Source organism: Argentina silus (genome assembly GCF_951799395.1).
Source record: "Argentina silus genome assembly, chromosome: 2".
In the NCBI taxonomy this organism is placed as follows: Eukaryota; Metazoa; Chordata; class Actinopteri; order Argentiniformes; family Argentinidae; genus Argentina; species Argentina silus.
Genome location: NC_139656.1, coordinates 25,897,686 through 25,922,746, shown reverse-complemented (window position 1 = coordinate 25,922,746; position 25,061 = coordinate 25,897,686). Strand labels below are relative to the sequence as shown.

Below are 25,061 nucleotides of genomic sequence, written 5' to 3'. Positions count from 1 at the left end.
GCAGGTTAAGAAGTAGACAACCAATAAACACAGAAGCACAGCATAACACTTGAATATGGTATATCAAGTCTACAATCTGCCTTGAATTGGTCTTGGTAAAAAAGACAAAAGATATTGCATCAAGTATCAAGCTACACTTGAAGGGAGAGGAATGAAATTGAGGGAGGGGAAATGCAACAACAAACCAATACTACTGGTCTGTCAAACCTAGTGCAGTTTCACAAAATAAATTAAATCACAAAACATAAGAAAATTCAAAAGCCAGTTTATGAAAAATATTTACAAATTCACAAATGTAACTGATGCACATAAACCAAATGGCAACCAAAGTTCAATTACATAATTTAGTCTCGCAGTAGACAGCAGTGTCATCTTTCTTTTATCTCTTGAGTACATCCGTGAGAAGTGGAAAATGTTGAGGTCCTCAACCCACCGCCTCGAGTATTATAGCCACAACCTTGTTACAGACGATGAGCCAGCAGGTGATCCCAACACCACCTGATACACACACACAAGAGCAGTGGTTCATGTCACTTTGCATCAGGAGATAAATCCACAGAAACCAGATCTATTCCACAATGAAATCTCTCAGTTAGACTCTAGATCAAGGCAAAAAGTTAAATCATGAAAATGTAAGTGATAAGAAAACATAGGCAGGGGTTTGGAAATGATCAGAAGACATTACTGAGAAACAGAAGTTGAGGTTAAAAAAATCTGTCACGTTGAAGCCTTAAAAGCAGGTATTCATTCTGGGCTCTATAAAGCCTGTGTAAACCTCCACTTGTGACCCAAGGGACAAGTTTTGAAAAGTGACCATGAATCAAAGTGAGATAGCATGAATACAAAGCTAATTTTCCTCCAACAATAGTTCTGTTCAGTTACACTGAGATAAAACATTTAGCCTATATGTAACCTAACCTATAAGTGACCCCCTGGCCAGCATGACCCCTCTGACCCCTGGTGGTGTTAGAGGGGCTCTCATGTAGGCAGTATAATCTGGCTTACCTGCCACTCCAGATGGGAAGGCCACCATTCGCTCCAGAGGAGAAATCCACTTACTGGGCAGCACCGTCACTGGGTCAGCGTAGTACTTCCAGATCAGGGAGATCATCAGGACAGCCTGGAAAAGAGAGAGAGAGAGAGAGAGAGAGAGAGAGAGACACGTCTCCCAGTTTCACCAACTGGCCTGTTCATCATCATATCTAGAGTTGTGTATATAAGCCACTACAGACTGTTTCTTGACTACTTTTTTAATTTAAAAAGTGGGATGAAATCCAATCTACTACATTTTAACACAGAAGCATAACCTACATTAAAGACATTTTCTCAAATGTAATTCAACAGGAGCTTTGTGCATCTATTAGTTAATATCAAGTGGGGGCAACTTACATGAAATTAATATAGTTCATATGAAATATTGTTCCACTACATTTACATAGTGTCCAGTTCTAAATCACTTACCTGTACAACATAGTACAATATGTTGACAACCCATTTGATTTTGGCTTGTTGTCCAGTTCTGGACTTAACTGGGGAAGAAAAGGAAAATACCAAATTGAGGTTGCTGTGGCTGTTACAGTACTCTTTCCCACAGACAGTATGTCACAAGGTGGAACTGGAAGACAGACAGGTGTGTTTGTGAACAAGGGAGAGGTCAATGGAAGACTAGCCCCTCCTCAATGAAGCTTTGGTCAAGCCACAGGAAACACCTCATGCCAAGGTCACCTTTACCTTCATCCGCCTCCAGCTCTACCCTGAGGATTATGTAAGCCCAGGTCTCTAATCAAATACCCTTCATACTGATATCGCACTTCCCTTTATCACACAGGACCTCTGAGGTCAGAGTACAGACACTTCAAATACAGGAATCTCTCCCCGCCCCACCCTCAACATTATTCACTTAGAAATTTTAAAAAAACAACAGTGTCATCTGTGGCTCCACTGAGGAAGGGCAAACTTATACAAAAATACAAATACAGTGCATTCTGCCCTGAGAGTAAAAATGTTAATGGCATGCACAAATATTTTTAAAAGCTTTTGAATATACATATCAGTTCTATTTGGAGTAAGTCATGGCCTTTGCTTGGTCTGATCACCACTGTGGCCTATGGAAGTGCTGTGCCGAATGGCACGTTCCTGTAATGAAGCCCATTTCCTGTTAAGACGCAGAAGAGAGTGAGCGGGAAAATGAAACGAGAGAGAGAGGGAGGAGTGGAGACGAAGGACGACAACAGGCTGCAGCTGTGACAGTGAGGCCCCCCAAATGAACACTCAGCACTGTTATCTGAGACCCACCTACAATTCCCCTCACACACTTTTTTTCCTTCTGCCGCCTCCCCCGCCCACCCCTAACCCAACATACATGTGCCATGTCCCCTATAGAGACACGAAGCAACTTGTACGTAAAAAAAAAAAAACAGTTTTCCCGCCTACAAAATCAGCTAACATGAGAAAGAGGGGGAATGGCTGATATTCATAGAGCACCACCCAGGCTGATAAAAAAACATAAGACACTTTTAGCATTTATATTTACATTGCCTTTGAATAACAAAAAAAAAAAGGTGAACTTTGTGAAAATCCTTCAACTTCACTAGAACACCTAGCTATCTTTCTATGTGGAGAATTGACAGATGCCTATGCTGAATAGTGATCAGCCAATACTATACCAGACACAGGCAACAGCTGTATATGAAGCACATTGGGTGTGAGGGAGTCTAATCTAATACTGGAAGCCTCACCGCAGAACAAAGAAAGCAGAGAAGGGTAGACAAAGGTAAAGAAGGTAAAGATCTGATGTTGCTCCCTCTTACCATATGTCTTCAACTTGTCTGTCATCTTGTTGATCTTGCGTTCCAGTCGTGCGTACCTGGCGAACTCATCCATCATGTTGATTGAAGAGAGCTCCTTCTTCATGTCCTGAATCTCGGCCCTCATCTCAACCTCCTGCTCCACATTCTTCTGGAAAACTCTGGACAGCTTTCATAGTCAAAGAAAAACAGCCAAAACATGTAATCAAGGGTTTCTAGGTTTTTAGGACACCAACACATTTATATTATCTAGTTAACCTCTATTTATCCAGGTTAGTCTCATTTAGATAACTATTTTAAGAGCCCTGATCCAAGACAGCAGCAGTTCTGCTATATAGTTTGGACAAAGTAATAGGACATACTATTAAAATAAGTGCATTCGCTCGCTACTGAGCAACAACAGGGGATGCCTCTTCAACTGCCAATAGCAGCTAGCATCACAGAGCATTATGTTATCAAGCTGCAGGGTGCCTGCACAAAACAAATACAGGAATTAGCACTGATCCATAGCAGATTAAGTGGGATTCGTGCATTTTCTCCTGTTATTGATGTGTGGGCAACAGATGCTACTTTTGCTTATATGGACAGCAGTAGTCTACGTTCTAGGTTACATCCTCTAACCTCAAAACACCACCATTCAAACACTGTATTGAATATGGGCACTATACACTGTACACTACAGCATTTGGTCTTCGCAATGGATCTAAGAATTCACACGAATGTAAACATTGTTTATTTAGTAGAAACAACAGTATAGCCGACATTCACATTTGTATTCAAGATCGTCATATAGGCTGTCCTATCTATTGGCACACACGCGTGCGTCCACTCCTCAAAGTGAAATTTTTGTATTGTAAAATGTGTATGTTACATTTATTTGACACTGAATGTTTACTAGCACTGGTATTTCTCTGATAGCAATTTGTATAAGGGGGTGCTGCATAGCCGCGCTCATAGTGAGAAATAAACAGCAAGGATGGATAAGCTTGCAGCGAATGACATAGTTTAGGAGAGAGACATAAGCCCTCCGAGGGTCAACCGGCAGAGACGCGGGAGCAGGGTTTTGTCAATCCCTACCCCAAAAAAAACCGAACATCATGTCCCCGTGTAAAAGCAGAAAATAGGTCGACTCAAAACCGCCCGCTCCAGAGTTTCAACAGTATTATTTACGATAATGTGCAAATCATTTGACCGCTTTATTAACATACTCACATATGAGGAAATTGATGGTAACAACATTTTGACGAGGTTGCACAAGAGCACAGATCCTAAGACCAGCAACCAGACGTACCCGGTAGCCATTTTCTCCAGATTATTTACAATAGCCGTCGCTAGGAAGCACACCCACACCCCCGGTTCTTCTACCCGGTGGTGTATTAACTAAATAGTATGCCTTTTTATTTCCGTTTAAATGTATCTAATAAAAAAAGATGATGTATTTAACTGCTTTTGTGTTGCGTCAGATAAAATAATTTTTGGTCTGTGTGTCAGTATATCTCGAGGACATATTCTTTTTTGGTAGGGTCTTTGAAACACATTTTAAATCAAATAAGTAAAGTCATGCATGCAGTTGTTCTAGATAAACACCCAAATGTTGTGGTTCCCCACCCCCTCATGGCTGCTCGTCGAAAGACAAATAAATATAGATCTGATTGGCATGTTAAAATATCCACACAGGTATCTCGCTATGATTTGAAAATGTGTTGACGACTCCTAAAGCCAATCAATGGCCACCATGGGCGGAGAGCGGCGTGTCCATCAGGTTGGTGCTATAATGAATTGAATAGGGAGGGAGGGGGAGAATCCAATCCGGTTTGAGCTAGTTTTTGTTCCAATGGAACATTAACGTCTTGTTACGCTGTAATAGAACGTACTGTTTGAATCGTATACTGAACATAGTACAGTATTTTTCTTGCCTCTCCCCGTTAGATCCTATCCCTATTTTTTCTTTTTACAAAAAAAATAAATAACGCAAGACAGCCATGCCTAAAAGGAGCAAAGTAAGTAGAATATTATCATACATTTTATGTATAGATAAACAGTTGCATTAAATGGATTTCGTTGTGCATGTATATGGTAAATTATCAAATATAGTCGTAAATGTTTACTGTGTTCGTCCGCTCGACTGCAACATTGTTGCACTGCCGTGTGCAGTCGGGAGTTTTAAATGTATCCCTCTGTTTTGATTTGGGAAGTGGCGGGTTTTCTGCGTCGTATCTTTCATGCTGAGATTTTACTGTTCGAAAACTGGGAATGATTGGGCTACATACTTGATGGCTTAAACTTTACATTGACATGTTAAAATCTATATTAACTTGCGTTTGACATGTTCTCATGGTGGTTGTTTACAAATAGCCTATGACATTTACCTATAGAAGCAGACAAAGAGGTGTAACCTCGGTTGCTCTGTCGTGAGGTTGTATTTCTGCAGAAATAAAGTTAGTGGTGTTCATTATTTGATGATAAAGACTGCTGCATGTTGTAAAATGTTACATTTTAATTGTGTATGCATTGCATGGGTTTTGTTATCAGAGATGTAGGATACAGTTCAAATACAACTTATTGCTGAAAAGCACATAATGCAATGCACGGTGGGCGGTATAGCACATGCAGAAGACTGCTTCTAAGGGCTCTTTGAAAAGGGCACGAAGTCTTGGTGTGTCATGGCTGCCCTTGTGAGCAAGACGAAAACTGACGACGCTTTACTTGATTTGCAATATGAGCATTAATGGTCGCACGTCGAATCATGCTTATCGATATCAAATAGGCATACGGTTTTTTTTATTGTATTCATGATTAGATTTAATTCCGTGCTTTGTGTATTTTTGGGTGGCCCTTTACACTGTTGGCGGCTCGTGCCAATTCTGGGTTATGCAATGGCGATTCTCCGACATCACAGCGCCGCTCTTGTTGCTGGGGATTCTAGTAGATTCTGTAACCGTTTGGGGAATCGCTGAGGATCTCGGAGTTCGAAATTCGAAAGAATGGCGGGAACATAATATACTGGTCGGCACTGAGAAGGACACACTCTTGCAGCATGGCAAATTCCATTTATCACCAGTGAATGACTGCGTCGGGAGGAGGCGGAGTCGGTATTCCCCTCCTCTTTGTAGACAGCGGAGGCAGCATGGTAGCCTTAATTGGCAAGTTGACACTATTATATCAGTTTTTATAGCACCCGAGTGATGTAACTGGAACAAATACGCATTTATTTTGAGACTATGACCATAATTCCCTGCAACGCTCTCTTGCCTGCCTACGCCCACTTTGAATTATACAATTACATAACTTCCCTAATACTCATGGCACTTAAGCAGCCCCTCCCCCCCAGTAAACCCACCTAGTTGCTCTGCTGTAAGTAACATTTCTTTCTCTCAATTTTTTTTTATCACAGGCAAACAACAGTGATGCTGAAGCAGCAGAGGTAAATGATAAACATCTTAGTGAAATAAATGTCTGTTTGTATTGGATCATTTAGGATTGCTAATGAGGATTTAACTATTCAAAATGCAATTTCACTGCTCATCCACCAGGGTTCAGCATCAATCCATGTTGTTGACATAGGTTGCACCCATTTGATGATTTAATTGATTTTTCCCTTTCCTTTCTTTGAAATGTTCTGCAGCCCAAGAGGAGATCTCTGAGATTGGTAAATGTGAATTTATTATGCATATTTTCAGACAGTAATTACAGATCCAAAGAATATGTCTAAACATGTTTGTTTGTTTTCACTACAGAAACCTACAACTCCAAAGGCAGAGCCCAAGCCAAAGGTGAGGACATGTTGACATTTAAAAAAAATGTCTAAAGTGATTTTATACTGAATGAAGTGTCAAATTACAGATTGTGTCTTACCTGTCAAATGTGTGTATTTGCAGAAGGCACCTGCTGCTGCTAAGCCCAAGAAGGCTAAAGAGGTGGCGAAAGCCAAGCCTGAGGAGGAGAAGGAGGAGGTGCCCGCTGAGAATGGGGAAGCCAAAGCTGACGAAGAGGTAATGACCGATGGGACATTTCCTTTAATGTTGACATGACAATAGTCTCACTAAGTCAGACTCTCTTATCTAAATGGTGAGTCTGGTGGCAGGCCGTAATACAAGTTGGGCTTGGAGGCGCCACAAATTCTGTTGAGGTTCTTCGAATGGAGGTAAGTCGAGTTGTAAACATAAGGCGTGTCGGAACAGAAGGGGCATCGCAATCGGCTGACAACTTGTTTACTTCCTACACCCCCAGAATCTCAATCGAGAGATGAGATTCTGGGTTTCGTGGTTAGCATGAAAGAACAAGTATTGTAGCTTTGGGTTATCCTTTTATTCTTTTGCCTTTCAGGCACCAGCCACAGAAGAAGCTGAACAGAAAGAAGAGGAGGAGGAGGAGGAGGCGGCAGAATAACATCTCTCAAACCACATCTTTTATCAGTGCTCCCTGTACCTCTTTTTCTTGTACAATTCAGGGGAATATTTTTATCGACTATTTTCTAAATGCAGGTTTTTTAGTAGTTTGATTGTAGGAACACATTTTTTTATGAAACAAAAAATACATCTGGAGACGGGGATTTCATCGCATCCCACATTTTTACATCTCCGGAACAATTACGGTCATTGTAAATGTCAACTGTTTTTATTTTCAATGTGGGGGGAGGGAGGGAGTGGGACAGGTTGCTGCATCAAGAACATGCAAGCACGTCGTTTACAAGAGTCGGTCAAACAACTGAGAGAGCTTGCCTGAGAGACTAACATTCCATAGGCTATATGAGGGACGGATATGTAACCTGTATTGTGTGGGGGTGGGGACGAATTACTCAAGGGGAAACACATTGTTTTATTGTTTATAATGAGGAAAAATGTTTTAGAATGTTTGTAAGCTGTGTTCCATTTGTTAACTCTTGTACTCATGCAGTTTTTCTTAACCATTCTGCTTAATAAACCTATTCCCTAGTACTGGAGTTCTCCCTATCAGGCCTGTGCATTGCGTGTATTGGTTTTGTCTCTCTGTTCTGTGATAGCATTGCAATAAATTTGTATAGCTGCTGTGAAAAGGGTTTTCAAACTTTCTATATGCAGTGTGTAATGGTACATTGTGAGGATGGTAAAAATGGAATATCTGTTCTTAGCCAAGCTAAAGACTTACATAACTGTGTGAAACATACCGTATGGTTCCTTGGATGCTAAGAGACAAATTGTTCATCCACTTGAGCTGTCAAATACACATACCAGCAGTAGCAATATTCATGTGGGTTTTAGGTATCAAGTACTAGTGTACAGTTTCCTTTATTCTTTGTTTATAGATGTATCTCTGTGTTATGATTGGTATAAACAAACCAATAAAGAAGTTGGTTGTAATTGTTTCATGTCTCCTCATTGTCTTCTGAAAATGGCCACATGACTTAGTCCATATAATCAATGGCACAATGTGTAGAAACCAGTGACATTTGTCTGAAGTTTACACATTTCTCATGTAGGTCCTAATTATAGTAATAAATAAAGAATAGACATATTTTCCTATTCCTTTATGAAATATACAGTCCCTTGCATAAGTAATGGGACAGGGAAGTATGTTCTTCTTCTGGCTCTACTGTATACTCTGAACATTTGGATGTGAAATCAAACCATTACTATGAGGTTAAAATATAGATTCTCAGCTTTTATTTGATGGTATTAATGTACATGTTAGTTAGAAATTAAATGTGAATTACATGTTCAATTGGATGTCAATCTGAATATTTTTTTGCCCTGAAAAACTCCCACATTTCTATTGCAGTATGTTTTGGGTCATTGTCTTACTGTATGATGAAGCGCCATCCAATGAATTTGGAGGCATTTGCTTGTACTCGAGCAGACCAGACAGATGTTTCTGTACACTTCAGAACACATTCTGCTGCTGCCGTCAGCAGTTACATCATCAATTAAGACTACTTAGCCAGTTCTAGTGGGAGTTATAGATCCAAGACACTGGTGCTCGCCTACAGAGCTGTAAAGGGAACAACCCCTCCCTATCTGCAAAAAAATGTTTTGTTTTCTCCCTTTCTCTAGCACTGTGATTGCCAATGGCACTTTTCTTATCGAAGGTTTCACTTATGATGACTGTTGTATAGTTGATTCATTACTAAGACTAATGTACTTACTGTTAGTCACTTTGGATAAAAGCTTCTGCTAAATGACTTAAATGTAAAATGTAAATGTAGCTATACATGACCAAACCATAACACCCTCTCCACCATGTTTCACAGATGATGTGGAATGCTGTAAATCTTGGGCAGACCCTTTTTTCTCCTCTTGCAATCACTCACACTGGTAATATTCATCTTATCTGTCCACAATACATTTTCCATTCCTCTGCAGGCTTTTTAGGTACTTTTTAACAAACTGTAACATGACCATCCCTTTTGAGGATAACTAGTGGTTTGCACCTTGCAGTGAAGCCTCTGTAGTTTGGCTGGTGACGTATTTTTTTCTTTTTAAGAATGTTTCAAACTGTTGATTTTGGCAAGCCTAAGGTTTGGCTACGTTTCCGTACGTTTCTTTTTTACTCTCATTGACACCTTTTTGGTACTCATGTTGACAGACACCAATAGCAGACTCCAAAGGCAAACGCAAAGCCTAGAATCAGACAATTGTCAAGACAATTGTCCCATTACCTTTGATGCCCTGAAATAGGGGGACTATGTATACAAAGAGTTGTCATTTCTATATGGCTAAACCAATATGTACACAAATACCACCAAATAAAAGCTGATAATCTATATTTGTAGTAAAAAAAACTCAGTCTATTTTCTACCATTAGCTAGTGCTTTTCACATCTAGGCTGTGTAAGTTACACAGTCTACATAAGATCATGCTGATCTGGAGAAGGTAGGCTACTCCATATTGTTTCCCATAGGAGCTGATCTAACATCTGTTAATCACCCATCACAAGAGTCAACAAGGTGATGATTTTAGAATTGTGCATGGGGTCAGAGGCCATATGTATGAGGACCATAGAACACACAAACACTGTTACATAGAGAGACCCACTGCCATCAGTACCATGGACAGCTCCCAAAGCTGCAGCCTGAGCCTGCTGCTCTCAAAGGAGCCTGTCCTAGTCGAATCATTGCAGAGCTTGGAGATCACATAAATAAAGATGCAAATACATACAGATACCGGGCTGTGTTACATCACCAGCACAACCACACAATTTCCTCATTAAGCAACCTACCAACAACCAAAGAGCATGTACAGTTGGACTGACTCTCATTTGTGGTCTGAATTTCTGAATGGAGCATTCCTTGTTGTGCGTGAAACTTTAGACCAGAGTTTCTCTACCTTTATTCAACCTAGTTGCAACTGCAACTGCAACTACAAGAGGCTTCTCGCCTCTCATAGAGTTGCAGTTGCAACTTGTTGTTCTTCAGACTATCTATCTGCTATCCTTGAATGAAGAATCTTGTTGAGCATCTTGTATTTTTTGTAAGTTTATTTAGGTCATATCAATGAATCACATATAATTCAGTTCTATGTTTACAATATAACGAAATACATTTGAATCAAAGTTTCGGTATTAAATGATGCTGCATAACAGACATCCTACAGCTGCATTCATAGCCAGACTGAAGTTACCAGAACATGTAGTGTTTATTTGATTCATAAGGCCTACTGTATTAGTCTGGCTTTTTACAGTTTTTTGTTGATTTCTCAAAATATCATTCCCAATTGTGTTAGGCTATAGGCCTATTTCATTAGGCTACACTCCCAGATCACCGCATTGCACCCTATTATTACGTTTTTAATTATGAATCGGCATCACCTCGAAACTCCTAAACAATCTCTATGGCAAGATGCATCTTTCACCATAGTTTTGTCAAAATTGGGCCAAACAGTTTAATTTAGTAAATGCCGTATCAGTATGGCAAGACCCATCATTCACCCGAGTTTCATCCAAATTGACCCAGTGGTGTCTGAGAAAAATTATAAACAGAGACCAAATCCCCGATTTCAGGTGGGACACAAACTTTGGTTGCGTAACCTCATAGAGATGCCCTAGAGAAGGCACATATGTTCCATTCATTGCGTTTGTCACAGCAAGAAGGGTGCCATGTAGTCAACTAGGGTGGGACGAGGGTTGAGGGTTGAGGACACCGAATGTCACTACTTTTGTTAACCTTGTGTTGATTGCAGTCCACAGTCAGTTCAGGGTGATTTAACTGTAACAGACAGACATGAGTTCCTTTGTGACCTGTAATATTTACCTGGCAAACTTAGCCTTGAGACGAAACAGTCAACAGGAAAACTTTGGGGCGAATTTATGGTATGGACATATAGACTTCCATAGCATTCGCACTGTCTCCACGAATGACCCTGCCAGTGATGATATACTGGATTATATTTCAGGGTTAAGCATATTTCTGATGTCAAATGACTATTTCAGCATGTACATGCTTACTTCTCTCCTCAGATGTAGTATCAGGGTTCCCACTCTTTTTAAGAAATCGTTTTCAAGGACATTTGCAATGATATTTTATGATAAATAATAGGGAAACATTGTAGTGGCTAAACATGCAATTGCTATAAATGACTGGCTGCCACACAGCCTCAGTAGGTCTCTCATGTGTAGAACATGTCACACCTCTCCTCTGCACTCTCCACTAGCCTTCAGTAGCAGGGTGCATCTTATTCAAGACCCTGGTGCTTGCCTGTAGGGCAGCTAACTTGTGTCCTTACAAACCTTAGAAACTTGTCTGTAAACCTAAAGACTTTTCAGATTACCATAGCCTAGCTACAGGGGGTGATTAGCCACACAAATTGTCTTACTTCTCATTACATCACAGTTTCTGTCCTCAACAAGTTGAAGAATGTAGAGAGCACGATCAGGAAGCTGCGCAGTGAATGAGTGATGCTTTCTACCTGCACTTCTGAACCATGCTTATTCGATCAAGTTATTATGGCAGAGAAAAACTGTAAAGATTATGTATTTGTAATGTTATATGTTTTTTTAGATAAATGAATTCTGATGAAATATATTAAAATAATTAATATGCTCTTATGGTATTAATGAATTGCATTGAGACAGCTTGTACATTTTGTGGGATGTACAAACAGTGTGCCAAAATGCAGTTTATCTGTTGACCCTGGAAATAAATCTCTTGAGGAAGGATTCCCCAGAACCCCTAAATGGGTTAACCTCGGAAAAAGAGCTCTAGTGGGACTTCCTATGAGCTAGGAAGGCATCAGCCAATTAGACCAACATGATTTTCTTCTTCAATAGGTTTATCAATGGCTTTCAGATGCATGACACCATCTACTGGTGCCAGTAAATGACTGACCTGAGACACTGGGGCTGAGTTGAGCAGTTAATCACGAATTGATTTACTCAAATCACAGAAGATGAAGAAAGTTGGTAACATGGCGCTCCACACGCAATCGCAGTATACTGAGGGGAATGCGCCCTCAAGCGTTTATAACTCTATGCTTAACCCCTTTCACCTAAAAAACCGAAACAGAACTGACTTACATTTTGAGTTAGCAGTTTCGTATATTGAATAGTTCCATTTAATAAGATGTTAACTAAGTATATTTGATATGTTTGAATCTATAAGATATTAACTAGTTCTAAAAGCATTAAATATTATTTCCGAAATCTTAGATGTAAATGATATCGCATAACTTTGGGTAGGTTCATGCTACGAAACTGCAGATACCAAACATCAGACATTTTCTGCTAGATTGTAAACATTCCACAAGCATGCATGAGTGACCTGTGCAAGCTAGCTAACTTCTGTTGTTGGCATGAATAAAAAAACTATTAGCATAGCTAACTAACAGCTATCATGACAGTCAGCATGGATCGGACTGATATTTGCAGTACCTACCTCATGCGAAGCTGGTACGGTCAATGATTGCGATTTAGCGCGAGTCAAGTTCCGCCCCACCGAGCCCTCTCTGGCTGACCTCCCCGTCTCTGTTTTATGAAAGCACTTCAAGTTTGATTCACTTTCGCAAAAAAAGATGTTGACATGTCAACGCTTTGTGAGTGTTGTGAGGAACACAAGAACACTCTCCCGACATGTCACGACTTGGTCCCCGGTTGGAGCTGCTTTCAATGCTCAACAGAGAAGAGTGGATTTGTTCCAGAAAAACGTGGTAAGCTAGTACAACAACATTGTTTGTGGCAACAATTATTTCACACCGCTTCTATGTACTTCACGCCATCTATCAGTCTCTCCCCTCAGACAGACGTAGCTAGGTCACCTGTGTAAGCTGAGCTGGTACAAGCACTAATTCATTATATATATTCATTCATATCTATTGAATAGGCTACCTAAATAGCAATAAACGGAGCTATGTTGAGCCACTAATAGAATGTGTAAGGTCAGTGTGTAATATGTATTATGCATGTGGCTGTATGACACGGATACGTGCTCTCAATGTATGTATTATGTCGAGTGTGCAATATACGTGGTTTATTTTGTATACAGCAGAACTGTGTCTAAGACAATTTGAACCTGTGCGACATTAAAGTTTATCCTATTTCATAGAGGGAAAAGGTCGCGCACCAGTAAGGGCACTTCGAATGGATGTAGTTGCAAAAAGTGTAGGCCTGAAGATCAGCGTTGACAGCTATGGGAGTTGAACACAATTAAGTGTATAACAGACTATTATGGTTTATTTGCACAGGGATTGTTTGGGGTGCCAGAGTTGAGTACTCCAGAAGGCTTCGAGGTGGCTCAGCAGCGAGTGCTCAGGGAAACTGAGAAATTGGTAGACACCGCCTGCAGCAACCCACCAGGTGCACTGACTGTGGAGACTTTCGACCAACTGTCAGACAGTCTATGCAAAGTGGCCGACCTGGTAAACCCTAGACTTCTTAGTGTCACAATTCTAAATCGAATCAATTTACATACTGAATCCCACCTCACACAGTTACGTCTTTGAATTTTAATGTGTTTCCTTGCAGGCTGACTTTGTCAAAGTTGGGCATCCAGACCCCGCCTTCCGAGATGCTGCTGAGAAGTCATGCATAAACATTGGGACAGTGGTTGAAAAGTATGAGCCTATCAAATAAAGCACAATAAAACAAAAACTACTTTGACACGAGATGTGCTGCTTTAATGTTTTCTCTCTTTTTTCTTGATAGGTTGAACACTAATATTGAGCTGTGTGGGAGTCTCAAGAACCTATTAGATAACAAAGAGGTTCTGAACTCTTTGGACCCAGATACAAGGCATGTTTGCATTATTTGGTATTGTTTTTTAAATTATTTTCCATTCAGTTATCTTGGCATGATAGATTTCACTCTCATTTTTGATCTGTGTCTATGGTCTAGGTTGTCTGACTTATATCTCATATTCACATTTGTGCAGGAGAGTAGCAGAACTGTTCATGTTTGACTTTGAGATCAGTGGCATTCATCTGGATGAATCAAAGGTTAGCTTATGCGATCTCTTTATCACTTAATATCATTCAATATTAAGCTGTTACATTTTGTAGAATATCTTGTGGTCATCTATTCTAATTTTACGTGACTTGATTCCACCCAACTATACCACACCTGCATCCACAAGCCTACTTGTGGATGCCATTAAAGGCACAATGAGCATTGAGCACCTATTTCATTTAATTGTGACTCCATGTTCCACAGAGAGGGAAGGCGGTCAGTCTCAATGTCAAACTCCTGGATCTGAACAATGAGTTTCTGAACGGCTCCCACCTGCCCAACAAGATAGAGAAGAGGGCCCTGCCAGAGCACATCCGACACTGTTTCTCCATAGATGGCAACTGCATCCAGATAGGAGGCCTCCATGCAGACTCTCCTGATGAACTGGTAGGACCAGCTGACGGGTCTCTGTCCCTCCATACAGTTTGTATTGAAATCACCACCCTAGGTGCTTGAGAAGTGAATCAATAATTAATTCATTGGTTGCAGATTGGTTGTATGCTTGTCATTTTCTCTTAGGTGCGAGAAGCTGCTTATAAAATCTACCTGTACCCCAACACAAGTCTGTTGCTTTGCCTGGATGAGCTTCTGGCCTGTAGGAATGAGCTTGCCAAGCTGGTGGGCTATGAATCATTTGCACACAGAGCTTTAAAGGGAACAATGGCAAAGACCCCAGGTGAAATATCCCTTACTTTGGGCTATGTTTCTAATTTCTGAAGGTCCCGTCTCCTGTTTGGATAGACTGAAGTCAGTGATGCCTCAAGTAGAGTCAGTTCTGTTTACTAATGTATTTTTATGTGTTTGTTTGCAGAAACTGTGATGAAATTCCTTGAACTGCTGACAAACAAGCTCTCTGACAGGTATGGTGGTCACGCAGACGTCACCAGCATTGATCACACACATGTATTGACCATCCGAAACATGCACACACATGTCATACTCTATTGACTTCTTTTTCAATTGCAGAACTGGCAAAGACTTTAACATGATGAAGGACATGAAGATAAAAACAAAGTCAAGAAGTACAGTGAGTCACCATCTCATAAACATGTCGGAGCAGCTCTGACAGTCCTGGAGATCATGTCCTGGAGATATTCCTGACAATCTTTGTGTCATCTGTTTATGAATGTTTGATTTGTCTCAGGAGCTGATGCCATGGGACCACCCCTACTTCAGCGGGGCTATGCGGGCCGAGAGGTAATGCAGCAAATTTGTTCTTTCAGGTTATGACAAGAATTTGAAGGGGCAATCTGAGATTTAAACAATAACAAAGTGTTCTCCCACCACTTTATTTGGTAAACAGTTGAAGGATGGGGCTGGAAAAGTGTAACCACTCTCATATACATAGACGGAGCAATGAATGTAAAGGCTTGACCATCCATGAGATCAAAATGTTAACCATGTTTTGAATCTATACAGTGTTTATTCACAATAACATTGTTTACAAACAATGGAGTAAACAAACAAATATATGTTTTGGGTTCTGATGGCGTAAGACCGTTGAACTAAGCTCATGGTGCATTTATGTGTTACATTCTTCAAGAATCAATGGCTATATATTAATCATTTTAAAGTCCAAAAATGGATGTACCAATCCCAGATTGCCCCTTTTTAGAATTTCCTGGAAGTGTATTCTTGTGTCTTGTTTGGACCGTCCTCGTCTCCATTCATCAGGCTTCATGTGCATTTCTTTCCCCTCACCAATTTCTTCTTCTCTGTTATAGTTATTTCTACTGTGTATGTTGTTGATGTTGGTATATCAGTGGTGAAATGGACACACACAGAGAAAGTTAATTGAGGAGTTGACAAAAGCAATTTTTTGCTTTACCATTTGTGAGTTTGGTTTTCTCTATCTTATGTCTTTCAAGTCCTCTAGAGGGGGCTTGTGTATTGCTCAAAGTCATTGCTGTGCTGTCGTCATTGCACGCTCACTGCCCTCTTTTACCTGGAATATCTGTTAATTTATCTTGATTTATCTTGTGTTGTTTACTTGTTGCTTTTTAAGATATTAATACAAATTTAGAAAGTGTTTGATAAAATAGAATCATTCAAGTTGGAATTGAGCTAGATTTCAGTAATAAAGCACGCAAGTAGTCACTGACTCACCAAAGTGTGTGTGTGTGTGTGTGTGTGTGTGTGTGTGTGTGTGTGTGTGTGTGTGTGTGTGTGTGTGTGTGTGTGTGTGTGTGTGTGTGTGTGTGTGTGTGTGTGTGTGTGTGTAGGTATAAGATTGATCCCAGTCTGTACAGCCCTTACTTCTCTCTGGGGGCCTGCATGGAGGGACTCAACACCCTGTTTAGCCAGCTGTTGGGGGTGTCCTTCCAGGCTGAACAGCCCCAGACAGGAGAGGTGTGGAGCGAGGACGTCCGCAAGCTGGTGAGACGCTAGGACACCTCCGTCACCACGACACTCACTACCAGCGCCTGGTCTCTTTTTGAAGTGAACCAGCAGTACTCAAAAGATGACTGCATGGCTTTTATCTGTCCGGTAACATTAAGAGGGTTGGAAATGTCACCTTGCCCCGATTTGTCCTTTTCTTCTCTAACAGACTGTGGTTCACGCGACGGAGGGCCTCCTGGGGAACATTTACTGTGACTTTTTCCGGAGGCCTGATAAACCAAACCAGGTGAGACAGCCCTGCTGTAGAAATACTTTGATAGATGTTTCATGAGAGCAACAATGCTGAATGTGGACCCACTCTGTCTCTCTCTATGTGCCCCCCAGGATTGCCACTTCACCATCCAAGGGGGGCGACTGAAGAGGGACGGGGAGTACCAGCACCCCGTGGTCGTGCTCATGCTGAGCCTGCCCCCTCCCACCCGCAACACCCCCACCCTCCTCACGCCGGGCATGATGGAGAACCTCTTCCATGAGATGGGCCACGCCATGCACTCCATGCTGGGACGGACACGCTACCAGCATGTCACAGGTCATGACTGGGTCAAGGGTCACTTGTCTTGGGGAATTTTCCAAGTTGCTTGTTTTGCATTGCAAAAATTGCTTAGCAGACACATTAATCTAGAGTGATGTGTAAATTCACATTTGACTTTACAGCCTATTGTGTTACATTATTTGTGTAGCCTACATTACAGTGCCAGCATGCATGATGTTATAAAAGAGTTATGTTGTTAGAGACTGATTTAGATTTGATGACACTGAATTCTTGCAGGAACCAGATGCTCCACTGACTTTGCAGAGGTTCCTTCCATCCTCATGGAGTTCTTTGCCACAGACTATCGGGTGGTGAATCAGTTTGCACGGCACTATAAGACCGGCGAGGTGGGCAACACACACAGTTCATACTCGCTTTCTGTGTCTCTATCTCCCACACACTCATATTGACATTACGTATTATGGGTTTATGGAGTAGCAGTCATTCTTGAGCTGTTTGTCTGCTATAGTAGTCCACAAACAGAGTGTTGTTAGTTGTCCTCAGCTGTAAAGACTAGAGTTTTGGCTGTCCTTCCTCTGTCCCTTCGGCAAGATTATAGTGCTGAGATGCATCACTAGCTCTGCATGGAATATGAAGCAGATGCACTCAGCAATGTTTCAACACATTTGGGCTTTGTATGATGTCTCTCTTCATGGTTGTGGGTCAGACTGAAAGTCTGTTGATTAGAAGGACCACCGACAGCTGCATGATAGGGGGGTTCAGCAGGGGCAGACATTGATCCTGATGCCCTCATACCAGGGGAAGCTGGTGGAGGTACAAATTGGAGGACAGGCTCATTGTAATGCATGGAACAGAATGAGGAATGAAATGAGGAATGGTACCATCAATGCATTACAATTAATGGAATGAAGAATGGTATCAAATGTGTGTTTGATACCATTCCTCATTCTGTTCCATGCATTACAATGAGCCCGTCCTCCGATTTCTACCTCCACCAGCCTCCCCTGGCTCATACAAATTCACTCATGTATGGATCCTAGTAGCTGACATGTGTTTTGTTTGTCAGACTGTGAATAGTTGATGGTGATTACCCGTTATGTGTTATGATGTTTTCCAGCCCCTGCCCAAAAGCATGGTGTCCCGCCTTTGTGAGTCCAAAAGAGTCTGCGGGGCTGCTGACACACAGCTTCAGGTAACTATCTCTCTCAGACAGTGTGGCAAGCAGCTTCCCCATGTACATACTACAAGTCAATGATGTCATAAGTCAGTATTTACGATACTGAAGATAGTTTAACAAAGGGTCCTTTTTCCTCCATGTAGTAAAACACATCTAAAGCATGCTTTCTTTTTTGGCAGATTTTCTATGCTGCATTGGACCAGGTGTATCATGGCAAGCCACATAATCGGTCAACGACAGACATTCTGAAAGAGATGCAAGAGAAATTCTATGGACTTCCTTATGTTCCAAACACTGTAAGTGGCGAGGTATCGGAGTGAGACTTGCATCACTCAATCTGTAGTGAATCCTGTAGTGAACTCAACTACTGCCAAAGAATCACCGCCTAGAGTGCCAGTGTTTTATGTGGTATTTACCGAGCAATAATACCTTGATTTACTACAAAATGAAGCGTCATAATCATGATGCACTTTTGACTACCATTGAAGCCCACCAACATTGATACGATTATTATCTTGGGCTTACCAAACCAACAAAAACAACAATACTGTGCTGTGAATGGCATCACCCTTAGGAGGGGTGGGTGGAGGGGGGAGACTCAGACTGAGACTGTATATCCTGAGATGGACATAGAATAGAACTATTGCAGTGGCCTTCAGAGGCTATTTATTCTCAGCTGTAATTACAGTTGTGGACAGAAATATAATATGTGGATAACGGTTATTTTGCTCTTTGAAATGGTTTAAAACCACAGTTTACCAACTTCTTCTCTGTAGACTGCATTTTCTGGTCCATTTTAATCAGTTTACTGCCAAGTCGCAGAGCCCAAGACTCCCCTAGGGTATACTTAAGATAACAGTTCTTATTTTTGTTGTGAGACCAATAGCTTAACTCAGACATAATTCAAACATCGACACAATATACTGTTGCGTTTCTGACAGTTTCTGTCCTTCTCAATTACAGCTGGAGTGTGTTTAGTGTTTCATTTCAAAGGTGTTTAAGTTCATACCCTTCAAAGTCTGTGCACACACAGGCAAAGCTGTAGCTGATTCTATAGTATAATAGCATATTACATATACACAGTACAAACACTATTTATACATACAGTGCTGCTTGAAAGTATGTGAACCCCTTGTGCAATTATAGATTTCTTTTGTTTTTTACCATGAAAGTTTTATTTAATCAGAATCAGTTTATTTTTATCTGACATAACAGGTTTATATTTACCAATTCCATATGTTGGTTTAGAGGAAATCATGCGTATAGTAGAAAAACTAAATTATAAAGAAATTAATGCAGGTGCAGAAATAAGTGACCCCCCAAGTTGCATTGGTTAAATCAAGTAGGTAAGTAGAATCAGGTGGGTAAATAATTGGGTACCAAATGAACCAATCAAAGGAGAGATGTTTAGGAAAGAGTTTGGGCGGGACTCTGATAAATAGAGAGAAGCAACCTGGTCAGTTTTGTGTTACCCATACAGGTGAATGCAAAACACACCATGCCGAGAGGAAAGGAGATCTCAAAGGACATCAGGAAGAGGATAATGAGAGCACATCAGTCTGGGGAAGGCTATAAAGTCATCTCAACAAGATTTGAGCTCCATCTGACCACTGTGAGGCAAATAATTTACAAATGGAGAGCATTTAACATGACAGCAACTTGGCCTAGAAGTGGACAACCTTCCAAAATATCCCCAAGAACAACAAGAAAAATAATAAATCAGGTAAAATCCAACCCAAACATAACATCTATAGATTTGCAGACCTCCCTTGCTGCATCTTAGGTAACTGTGCATGCTTCAACAATAAGAACACTAAATCGAAATGGAATTCCTGGGAGGGTTGCTAGGAAGAAGCTTCTGCTGTCACAAAAGAACCAAACTGCCCGTCTTAACTTTGCCAGAGACTACCTGGACAAGCCTGAAGGTTTCTGGAAGTTTGTTCTCTGGACAGATGAGTTTTTGGTCACAATCAAAACCACTATGTTTGTCGAAAACCCAACACTGCATACCACCAAAAGAACCTTATCCCTACAGTCAAGCATGGTGGTGGGAATGTCAAGATCTGGGGCTGCTTTTCATCCTCTGGATCTGGACGACTCCACATCATTAATGGAACCATGAATTCTGAGGTATACCAGGAGATTCTTGAACAGAACGTCAAGTCATCAGTCAAGGAGCTAAAGCTGGGCTGAAAATGGGTCTTCCAACAAGACAACGACCCAAAGCATTCAAGCAAATCTACCAAAGAATGCCTCAGGAGAAAGAAGATTTGTGTTTTGGATTGGCCAAGTCAAAGTTCTGACCTAAATCCAATTGAAATGCTGTGGCAGGACCTGAAGTGGGCACCCCTCAAATCTCACTCAATTGGCTGAGTTATGTAAGGAGTGGGCAAAAATCCCTCAAAACAGATGTCAGAGACTGATTAGTGGCTATATGAGACATTTACTCCAAGTTATTGCTGCTAATGGAGGTGATTTGGAGGAGTTTTTGTTTTGTGAAATAAACAATGAAAATACACTCACTGTATAACTTTATTAGGAACACCTGTACACCTCCTCATGGTGGAGGTGGTATAATGGTGTGGGAAATGTTTTCTTGGCACACTTTGGGCCTGTTAATACCAATCAATCATCATTTGAATGCCACAGCCTATTTGAGTATTGTTGCTGACCATGTGCATCCCTTCATGGCCACAATTTACCTATCTTCTAATGGCTACTTCCAGCATGATAATGCACCATAACACAAAGCAAAAGTCATCTCAAACTGGTTTCATGAACATGACAGTGAGATCAGTGTTCTTCAGTGGCCTTCCCAGTCACCAGATCTGATTCCAATAGAACACCTTTGGGATGTGGTAGAAAGGGAGATTCACAGCTTGAAAGTGCACCTGAAAAATCTGCAGGAATTGCGCGATGCAATCATGTCATCATGGACCAGAATCTCAAAGGAATATTTCCAACATCGTGTGGAATCAATGCCACGAAGAATTGAGACTGTTTTGAGAGCAAAGGGAGTATTAGTATAGTGTTCCTAATAAACTGTTCAGTGAGTGTATATCATATTTATTTGCTTGTGTCCTTTATTTAGATTGTCTTTTTTATGAATTGGGGTTTAGGTAAAGATTTTATAAGTTCATTTGAATATTTTATACAAAAATAATGACCATCCCTGTAGGGTTCACAAACTTTCAAGTCGCAATGTATATACAATACACTACTAGATACTGACCACATGAAATCACTTTCACACTCAGTTGTTTGATATAGTACTTATCTGTAGTTGACCCTGAGAAACTAAAGAAATGGTACCCACTGGGTTTGCTTATAACAAGTCTCAACAAGACTTATCAAAACAAGAGTAGGAGTTGGAGACAACGTACCAGAGAGAGAGTCTACAGAATCTCTCCCAATTGAAAATAAGCAATGCACAACCTGCAGCGAGTGTTGGGTGGACTCCTCCTTTAGGTCAAGGCCTGGGAGGTCACCTGGAATGGATAGAATGTCGCTGTCACCAGACAAAATGTATTGCATAGTGGAAGTGGACGTGTCATTTGACTGGAATTGGTACTTTGTGTGTCCCCCAGGCCTGGCAGCTGAGATTCAGTCACCTCATTGGCTATGGTGCTAAGTACTACTCCTACCTCATGTCCCGTGCTGTGGCCTCCATGGTGTGGAGGCAGTGCTTCTCTAAAGACCCCTTCAACAGGTGAGAAAGGAGACAAGTCTGACCTCCTCATATCAATGTTTATACTTGAGGTTAACACAAAAAAGTCTTATTTACCAAGTGTGATCTGTACTTTTACATGTCAGAAATCTCTAGCTCCTGAATTGACGTTTTCATACAGTTTATGTTTTGATTTGTAGTTTTTATGTGACACCTACCTGGAAAGTCATACTAATGAAGAGTGAGAACATGACTGTGACAAAGACAGAGTGAACAATGGCACTAAATCACACGTCCCCTTAGTTTCCTGTATTGTAAGAGAAGGTGATTCAGGTTTAGAAATGGGGGTGTGTTGAGTGTCAGTTTCTAGTCAGTGGCAGGTAGAGCACAGCTCAGGCCTCACTGTCAACCCGCAGGATAACGTGAGTCAGTACAGGATTTAATAAAGAAGCCATCATCTTATCTTTTCTCTCTCTCTCTCACAGGGAGATGGGAGAGCGTTACCGCAGGGAGATGCTCGCTCATGGAGGCAGCAAGGAGCCTATGCTCATGGTGCAAGGTAAACACCTCACACTCATCCCTTTCTTCGCCTCATGCCACCTCACCAGTATGTACAGACTCATTTTGGTATTGCCCAGAATGTGTTTGATGTTTTGTTTTAAGTAACACGTACGCCTCCGGTACAGGCCTCGGCTACTTCAAAGCCTTAATTACAGGGGTATGATGTCAGTTGCTTTGCCCTGGGGGTAAGAACAGGTAATGACTGCTTCTGTACAACTTGCCTCTGACACGGTTTAACCAGGTTTATCTGAAGCTGCCGATGTTCAACCCAGGTTTACCAGAAGCTGACGATGATATCAGGACAAGAAGCCCTCTGTTGACCACATGTGATCTTGAGCCCATTAATTCAAGTCTGACCGGGTTGATTTTACATGTACATTGTATTTCACCATTATCAAATGTTATAAGACGAGATATGTGGCTCCATCCAATCCGAGCCAAATGGCCTCTCTAAACCCTGTCTCATTAACATTCCTAGGAGCCAGTCAGAGTTTTGGCAGAAGCTCTTGTTTTTCGTAGCGTCTGCTGAAGTGGGGCTCCCTGGTCTCAGAGAAATGTGGCAGTGAAATGATTTTGGCTTGAGTTCATGATTGGTCTGTATTTGAAGAAGATCAAACATATTAACCATCACTCTCCACCCCAGGGCAAGAGTGAGGTGTGTGGTTGGGCTTTCATTGTCTGTTGCTGTGGCAACGCGGTTAGGCTCAGAGAGTCTTGACATGCATCCCTGGGATTGAACCTTTTTGTAACTGTGAACATGGAATGAATAAAGGGAAAATGTGTAGGGCCCAAGCTGAGGTAGATATGTCACAATTGAACACAAGCAATGCAGATACTGGTTTATTTAACAATTTACCTTGTTTGTACCAATTTATTAAGTTGCTCTATCGACTTTGATTTCCTTATACATTATTTTAATCTAGCAAGTTTTACATTTTCCTTCTAATCAGTGTCTAATCTCTTGCCTTCCCTCTCTGTCTCTCTCCCATGGCCTGGTTGCAGGCATGCTGCAGAGGTCTCCTACCATTGAGGAGTTAGTGGACGCTCTGGTGGCTGACCTGGACACAGATTCTACCGATTCCTCATGACCAGATCCTACTTTTGGTATCAGTGTTTCTGAACCTACTGTGACCAGAGTTTTGGGGCTACACTCTGCCCACTTACCTCACTTACCTCCCACACACACCTACCCCTCAGTGCCCTTATTTAATGTGAGCATCTAGGGCTGGTTTCCTGGACACGGCTTAAGACTAGTCCAAGACTAAAATGCATTTTCAATAGTTTAATCTGTTTCCAGGGAACTGGCCCCTAGAGTCTTGTGTGCGTCTTAAAGACCCCCCCCCCCCTCCAGAGGGGTGAAAATGGTTGTGTGTCACATGGTATACCTGGCAAGGTAAATCAAATCAAATTGGATAAGCTTTCTTTACAACATCCGAGTCCCTTCTTTGACTGTTCTGTACTGGATCAGACCTGGGTCCAAAGCTTTTTCAAGTATTTTTTCAAGAGTGCCAGATGGGCATGGTCTGCAATTTTTAGACTACTCCATTTGCTGCATTATGCCAGGCAAACTCAGTCAAACACAGAAAAGTACTTGAAATGACTTCAAATAGTATTTGAACCCAGGTCTGCACTGTATAGGTGATAGTGATACGACGGAACCCTAAGAAGAAAGGTAGTGTGTCTGCAGTATTGCTTTTCCTTTTCAGTAAAAGACTCATTGAGATGTAGAGTGGAGAGAATGGAAATGCATAATGACTGATTGATTGCCTGAAATGAGTTAATTCTATTTAATGTAGATCTAGAATTGTAAAAGTGATATTCTGCTGTGACCTGAAGAGTATGAGTGTATGAAATTTGAAGTGTGCCATTGGTTTATAATTTATGACTTGTGATGGATCCTTGTTGCATTTGAATGGACCCATATAAAAATGCTGTCCCATGTTGTCTTGCCCTGTTATTTTTGTCTCCTTGTGAGAACCCATAGCTCTCTTCTTGTGAAATGTTGTTTCTTTACTTTCCCAGCTTTTCAGATTTTGAATTATTACACAATACAGAAGGCTAGTTGAAAGCTTTTGTTACAAGACAGGAGCAGAGCTTGTGGGAGTAAGAAGCTTTCTGTCTCCCCGCCAATGTTTAGACATGGAGGATAAGGAGATGGCGTCTGTGTTGTGTTTGAGGAGCTGGAGATAAATGAGACAGGGGCCCTTTCTCAGTTGTTAGAAATGTGATTCCTCACATCTTATCCTGCGTCCTCTACTCGCTTCCTATAGAAAGCATTGGGAGGAGAACATCTGAGGGGAGGACCCTGGATCTTCTCCTGCAATGCGTTTTGAGTAGGAAGCGATTGGAAGACGATTTTCTAACACTTGGGGCCTGGGCCTGGCTGGAGCAGTCACAGGGATCTGTCTCAGGACTGGCCTCTGGAAGGGCTCTACTCTAATCCTTAGTTTCCGCAATAGAGGACCACCACTCAATAAAGCACCACACACATTGCCAGTCTTAAGATGTTATTGGAGTAAGTAGGATTTATTACAAACCATTGTTAAG

The 25,061-nt window shown here is 41.3% G+C and overlaps 3 protein-coding genes across 4 annotated transcripts; 2 read left to right on the top strand and 1 right to left on the bottom strand.

The window, feature by feature from the left end:
* Positions 1-249: 249 nt before the first annotated feature.
* Positions 250-4,406, bottom strand: LOC310818323 (guided entry of tail-anchored proteins factor 1-like). Its single transcript, XM_083689219.1, has 5 exons — positions 4,020-4,406; positions 2,811-2,976; positions 1,462-1,529; positions 1,006-1,120; positions 250-498 (listed from the first exon to the last, which is right to left on the bottom strand). The coding sequence occupies exons 1-5, from the start codon at positions 4,107-4,109 to the stop codon at positions 425-427; spliced, it is 513 nt and encodes a 170-aa protein (XP_083545345.1). The 5' UTR covers positions 4,110-4,406; the 3' UTR covers positions 250-424.
* A 194-nt stretch (positions 4,407-4,600) lies between these two features.
* On the top strand, positions 4,601-8,151 carry hmgn1b (high mobility group nucleosome binding domain 1b). The gene is made up of 6 exons (XM_083665113.1): positions 4,601-4,807; positions 6,202-6,231; positions 6,433-6,456; positions 6,545-6,580; positions 6,686-6,799; positions 7,134-8,151. Exons 1-6 carry the CDS (start codon positions 4,790-4,792, stop codon positions 7,194-7,196), a joined length of 285 nt encoding a protein of 94 aa, XP_083521239.1. The 5' UTR covers positions 4,601-4,789; the 3' UTR covers positions 7,197-8,151.
* A 4,374-nt stretch (positions 8,152-12,525) lies between these two features.
* mipepb (mitochondrial intermediate peptidase b) lies at positions 12,526-24,448 on the top strand. 2 transcript variants are annotated; one of them, XM_083688930.1, is made up of 19 exons: positions 12,526-12,922; positions 13,457-13,630; positions 13,737-13,825; positions 13,917-14,003; positions 14,143-14,206; positions 14,421-14,603; positions 14,736-14,892; positions 15,028-15,076; positions 15,183-15,243; positions 15,361-15,413; positions 16,439-16,592; positions 16,765-16,842; positions 16,941-17,145; positions 17,386-17,495; positions 18,227-18,301; positions 18,466-18,582; positions 21,874-21,995; positions 22,439-22,512; positions 23,517-24,448. In XM_083688930.1, the coding sequence occupies exons 1-19, from the start codon at positions 12,788-12,790 to the stop codon at positions 23,600-23,602; spliced, it is 2,073 nt and encodes a 690-aa protein (XP_083545056.1). In that variant the 5' UTR covers positions 12,526-12,787; the 3' UTR covers positions 23,603-24,448. The 2 variants fall into 2 exon arrangements, with proteins under 2 accessions (XP_083545056.1, XP_083545057.1); XM_083688931.1 differs by having other exon boundaries at positions 22,756-24,448.
* Positions 24,449-25,061: the final 613 nt, after the last annotated feature.